At 39.3% G+C, this 5810-nt stretch overlaps 1 protein-coding gene across 1 annotated transcript; it reads left to right on the forward strand.

Annotated features, from left to right (window-relative positions):
* Positions 1-763: 763 nt before the first annotated feature.
* LOC113086315 (uncharacterized) lies at positions 764-3889 on the forward strand. The gene is made up of 5 exons (XM_026255400.1): positions 764-1446; positions 2050-2328; positions 2440-2854; positions 2960-3228; positions 3324-3889. The coding sequence occupies exons 1-5, from the start codon at positions 1008-1010 to the stop codon at positions 3590-3592; spliced, it is 1671 nt and encodes a 556-aa protein (XP_026111185.1). The 5' UTR covers positions 764-1007; the 3' UTR covers positions 3593-3889.
* Positions 3890-5810: the final 1921 nt, after the last annotated feature.

Genomic DNA, 5810 nt, shown 5'->3' on the forward strand with positions numbered 1-5810 from the left:
GCTGCGCTCCAGACAGACAATATGGATATAATAACTATAATACGATACAATATTATAATATATTATAGTGTATAATATTATACTTTAACATAATAATATATAGGCTAATATACTTTATATATTATATGTTATGTTAGGTAAAAAATGTTAGCCTGAATGTTAGTTCTTAACCTATTCTTTAACCACTCTCTTAACCTTATGGCACGATTTTGTCTGACTCCAAAGGGCACGTTAAGAACGCGCGTTTTTACTGCAGATCACACGTCGAGGACGCGCGTTTTGATGCACAAAGTATGTAATATGTAAAAATGTGGGTAAGAAAGCGGGTTAGGTACAATATTTTCTTTATTTGCGGTCCGAGTTGCGGGGGTTAGTTGAAAACGGTGGGGTGCGGGTTATTAATACATTGACCCGCGCGTCACTGGCGGGAAACTAGACGCGGCAGACGCGAATTTGACGCTCTATTCGCATTTGGTGTGAACGCATCATGAGAGATGAATCATAAAGAGAAGCGGTTCAAGTCATTTGTTCGTGGATCATCGCATTCAGACTGAAAAGCTGCATTCTCAAACCTGGTAAATGTGATTTATTATTATTATTTATTTCGCGTTGGAGAACAATCTTAGCAAAATGCCGAAATAAACGCAGTTATAGTTTAAAAACTGCTTTTACAAAGGTGATGAATAATATATATTTCTTAGATAATTAGCGAATCAGATAAAACAAACTGTTGTTGGGAAAACATTCTGTTTCCGAGGCAACTTTGGAACGACTGCGTCACGCGCCACCGCTTTATGACGTCAGACTCCGTATAAAAGGCCTCGCAGAATCTTTGTAGTTGAGTGATATTCGAAGCAGAGACTCGAGTCTGAGTGAAAGTCTTTGTATTACAGTCTGTATAGATCGAGATCTGCTGAGATTGTACAGAGTGTATCAGATCGAGTTTAAACTGAGATTATTGGATACAGACAGTTTGATAACTGTGCATTAAGAACAGATCTGTCAGTATGATAACTCCAGACACAGTGTCTATAGTGGCGAGAGAGGTGCGTCTGGAGGTTTATCTCAACGGTGTCTTCTACACCGGAGACAGTTGCTTTGTATTAGATGGTAAAGATGTGCAGCTGGAGCTGGAGATCACCGATGCCATCTACGACCTTCTCGGCTTCAGCGGTAATCAAGAGATAGATGTGAAGCTGCAGGTCATGACGGATGACCACATCTCCGTCAGTTCCTGCAGTCCAGGAGAGATGCACGTACAGCTGGAGACTGACGAGAATGAGCACATGTCGGTGTGTGAGGTCAAAGATCTGCAGCTGGAGATGAACAGGAACAGCATCTCGGAGCTGAAGAGCCCTGAGCCGGTGTCTGAAGATGAGAGCAATCCAGTCCCAGCAGGAGCTTCAGGAGAACAAGCCCTGGATGATGAGGAGAACCGCTCAACAGGTGTCTTCTTCATCTTTATTCATGTTTCTGACACTGTTTTATGATGTTGGAAGACAAAGACGTAATACTGTTTTACTATTTCAATGAGTTACTCTTCCACGTCCCCTGAAACCCTTATTTCCAAGAGTAACACCTCCTTGAGATTTCAAGCTGCATCCTCCAAATTTGGCAGAAACCTTCAGACTGATCTGAATTATGATGCTATATCTTTTCAAACTGATCCGACTTACAGAATTCCATTAGTCGACTTCAAAATACTGATTGATTTCCATTAGGGGGTGAAAAATTTTGCATTGATTTAATTTTGTGATTGTGAACTTCAGATGTGAATAAGTTTATATTATCTATCTATCCATCTATCCATCTATCCGTCTATCTGTCTATCTATCTATCTAAAACCAATTGGAAAACAGGTAGCAGAGGACTTAGAAGTGGTTTTCAAAAGGTCTAATTGGGTTTGAAATGTTTGGTTTCTTAGAAGTAATATTTTCTGAGTAAAACCTTCCAACTTCAAGTTTTTAAAAGTTCTCTAAAACTTTCATACAAGGCTTTGGTCAAGTTTGTCATTACGCTCTACTTATGTAGTATCTCTTCTTTCTCCAGAACTCACCACTGGGCAGATGACCAAGAACATTAGTGCAGTCTTCCAGGGATTTTGTGCAGCTTTCCAGGGAAAAATGCCGAACCCTGTTGGGGAAGCTGAAGTGGATCTGATTGGTCCAGATGGATCATATGTCCCAGATCCAAGTGCTCATGAGCCAGAATCTGAAACATATCTGGTCGATTCTGAGCAATCGTGTTTCACTGAAACTGATCTGGTTGCTCCTCCAGAACCTAAACTGGATCCGGTTGATCCAGAGGAATCATGCGTCAGCCCGGAAGGTGAAGAGATGCAAATAGAAATGCCATCTTACAATCTGAACTAATTATTCATGTTTAATCTGGCTAGAGATGGTTCTAATGCCGCATTGTTGGTTTTTCTTCTTTTATCAGAAAATACCAACACGATGAAGAATAAGAAAGTCCATGGCTTCGTCATGACCAAGAGAACGGAATATGCTACAGTGAGGAACATAAAGAAAATCAGCACTTTCCTCCAGAACGACAGGCCGAAGCATGTTGGAGTCTCAGCGCGGCCAGATCTGGAGCTGAACGTTCCTGATCCAGAACCTGGAGAGAATCCGGATGATCCTCCTGAAGATGATTGGGATCTGGCTCCTCCACAGGAATCATGTGCACCAGCTGCAAGCGTTCCTGAGCCGGAATCTGAAGTGACATCTGAGCTTTCAATGTTGGAAAACTACGTCCCTCTAAACGTGTTCCAACTGGAGGATCGTTTGGAGAAATACACACCTCTCAAACAAAGACACGTGACTAACGTCTGGCCCAGGGTCTTCATCGGAGATGAGTGAGTCTACAACACAACTCTATTTCTCTTATTGTTCTGTCATTTATTCTGCTTGGTACGTCCTCTGTAAGAAAGACTAACCCAGGCCGTTGTGTTCTTGTGCAGAGAGATGGCCACCGACCGAGATGCTCTGCAGGAGATGTGCATCACTCACATCCTCAACGCTGCAGCACCAAAGAAGCATCTTAAATACTACTTAGGACGTTTTAATGATGAAGACATGGTAGGAACGGTCAATACAGGGTCCAGATATTACAGAGGCTTGCACATCAATTATTACGGCTTGCCTACAGCAGACAGACACTGTTCTGACATCAGCAAGTGCTTCATACCAGCTGCCAAATTCATTGACAAGGCCCTGGAGAAGCGAGCAAGTGAGCTGAGAAACACACACAGCATTTCTCATCTATTAGAGTCCTAGAGTCTAGAAATGAAGTGTTTGACCGTCTGACTGTGTTTCTCTCCTCAGGTAAGGTGCTGATTTGCTGCAAGCAGGGTGTGGAGCACTCGGTGACTCTGTTTCTGGCGTATCTGATGATCTGTCATGACATGATGGTGGAGGAGGCCATCGATCACGTCATGAAGGAGAGACGCATCAGACCCTCCAGAGACGTCCTGAAGAAGCTGATGCTCCTCAACGCTGACCTGGTGCTGCAGAGAAAACTGAAACTGCAGGACATCAAAACCGGCCGAAAGAGGAACAAGTGGCAGCTTAAAAAAAGGAGAGCGCTGATATAAAAATAATAAAAATGTGCACAGATGAAAAAACACAACAGCAAGAGCTGTCCTGGTAATGAGCTGCTAGTACTTTTATTCATTTATTAGTTATTTTATGTATTCATATAGTGCAGAAGAACAAGTGCACAGATAGAAAAAAAAGTGTATATAAATAGAAATGTGAGCAAAATAAAAATAACAATTCAGAAGTAAAATCAAACTTTTGCACATAGTTGAATAAAATATTAAAATGAATGGAGCTGCCAGTGCTTTTGTGTATTTAATTCTTATAGTGCAGATGAATAAGTGCACAGATAGTTAAACAGTTCAAATCAAACTTTTGCACACAGTTATATTAAATATTACAAATATTTCATTTCACAAACACTCAAAAAAATGGATTGTTTGTTTTACACAGATATGTTTTGTTAAAACAACACAAATATATTTAGTTTTCCACCAAAACACAATTGTATTGTTCTTAATCAACTTAAACTGTTTTATTTTAAATTCATCATTAAAAAAAAACAGAAGTGACAGCTGAAAGTCGTTTGATGAGGTTGGACAGAGAACAATCACAAGGGTTGTGTATTTGTTGTGGAGCTTTTAGATCGTCTCCTATTGCTGCTTTGCAGGTTGAGACTGGAGAACTTCTGATGCGGTTAAGGAGAGTTAAGCTAATGAGCTCAGTCCTATATAAAGAAGAGAAAGCGCTTACTTTAGTTAATTTATTAGGAGATGTATCTAAAACTGTTAAAAATCAAGTTATGAGGTTTCTCAAAAATACGGGGTTGTTCTACCGTATTTAATATGTACATATTTATATAATAAGTATGCGCATAGGTGAATAATTCCCTCTGACTATTCTCGACGACCACACTCCTGTCTGGTAGATGGCGGTAAATGCACCTTAAGTTGGTCTGCCAACCGCCAGTTAAACTCTAAAAGAAGAAGAAGAAGAACCGGAAGTGAGGATTTCCAACGCATTTGATGACGTGGCGGAGGAGAGCAAGAGGTACCAGTCAGGTAAGAAAATCTAAAGTTTTTCTTGTGTTAAGTCGAAATCTTTAATTTCTCTTAGAGTTTCTGTTTTGGGGTGCTTTTGTTTTGCAGTCTAGTATTGTGTAATCGGTTTATTGCACTGTTAATAGATGATTTTGAGCAGTTGGGAGATGTGAAAGCGCACTACTCTTTGTAATGTATTTACTTTAGTATATGTATATACACTAGGGCTGAAACAATTAGTCGACATTATCGACAACGTCGACGATAAAAAAATTGTCAACAAATGTTTTTGAGTAACGTTAGTGGTTTGATCTCGTATCTGCCTAATGCGAAAGCCTGCAATAATGCAGTTTGACCAGTGTGGCGCTGTAGCGCAAGATTGTAATACACTCTCCTGATTTAATTCAAAAGAAGAAGATAGCACTTCAGTTTGAGCAAACCGAGCCGATCCGAACCTTGGATGAATATGTAAATATATAGTGCACGCCTACCTCTCAATAACTGCGCAAACACAACAAAAACTGACCGCGATGTAAAAGCAGCTCTTAAGAACACATTTGATTACAGCGATGTGGATGTTTGCAGGAAGTCTGAGGTTCTCCAGGCACAACAGTAAAGAAAAGTCCAGTCACGTTTATTTATATAACAGTCCTTTATGCAATAGATGGCTTTTCAATATTAAACATGAAAATACAGAGTCAGTGTCACTAGAATTATAACTTGATTTCCTCTTATAAAGCTGCTCTCCAGTGTGGATCTAGTTAATGATAAAATCATTTTATAATTGGGGGAAATATTTCATTAAAGTTTTAGTTCTGCGCTAGATCAAACCAAACTGTTTTAAATATCATAACCCAATAAGGTATTTTAAGAGAGATTATATTTATTAATAAAATGTTTATCCAAAAATAAAACGTCCTATCACTTACCTTTACTTTTATTATAAGAACCTTGATTAGCTGGTTCAGGTGTGTTTAAATGGCTAGATCACCCAAAAATAAACATGTCATTTCTCACCCTCATGTTGTTTCAATCCCGTAAGACCATCATTCATCTTCAGAGCACAAATTATGATATTTTTTAGGGATGACCCGATCATGATTTTTCATGGCCGATACCAATTTTTTTACAAGCAAACTGGACGATTTTTTTTATTTTTTTATCTTTAAGCAACAAACAAGTAAGAAGGAAAGTGTGCATAAACAAGATGTTTATTTGGTATTTAATAGGTTAA

This window comes from Carassius auratus, unplaced genomic scaffold (assembly GCF_003368295.1).
Source record: "Carassius auratus strain Wakin unplaced genomic scaffold, ASM336829v1 scaf_tig00043108, whole genome shotgun sequence".
NCBI lineage: Eukaryota > Metazoa > Chordata > Actinopteri > Cypriniformes > Cyprinidae > Carassius > Carassius auratus.

Coding starts and splice junctions, on each gene's coding strand:
- LOC113086315 (XM_026255400.1), top strand. CDS start 1,008: ATGATAACTCCAGACACAGTGTCTATAGTGGCGAGAGAGGTGCGTCTG. Junction 2,329..2,439: donor ATCATGCGTCAGCCCGGAAG/GTGAAGAGATGC, acceptor TTCTTTTATCAG/AAAATACCAACACGATGAAG. Junction 3,229..3,323: donor GGCCCTGGAGAAGCGAGCAA/GTGAGCTGAGAA, acceptor TTCTCTCCTCAG/GTAAGGTGCTGATTTGCTGC.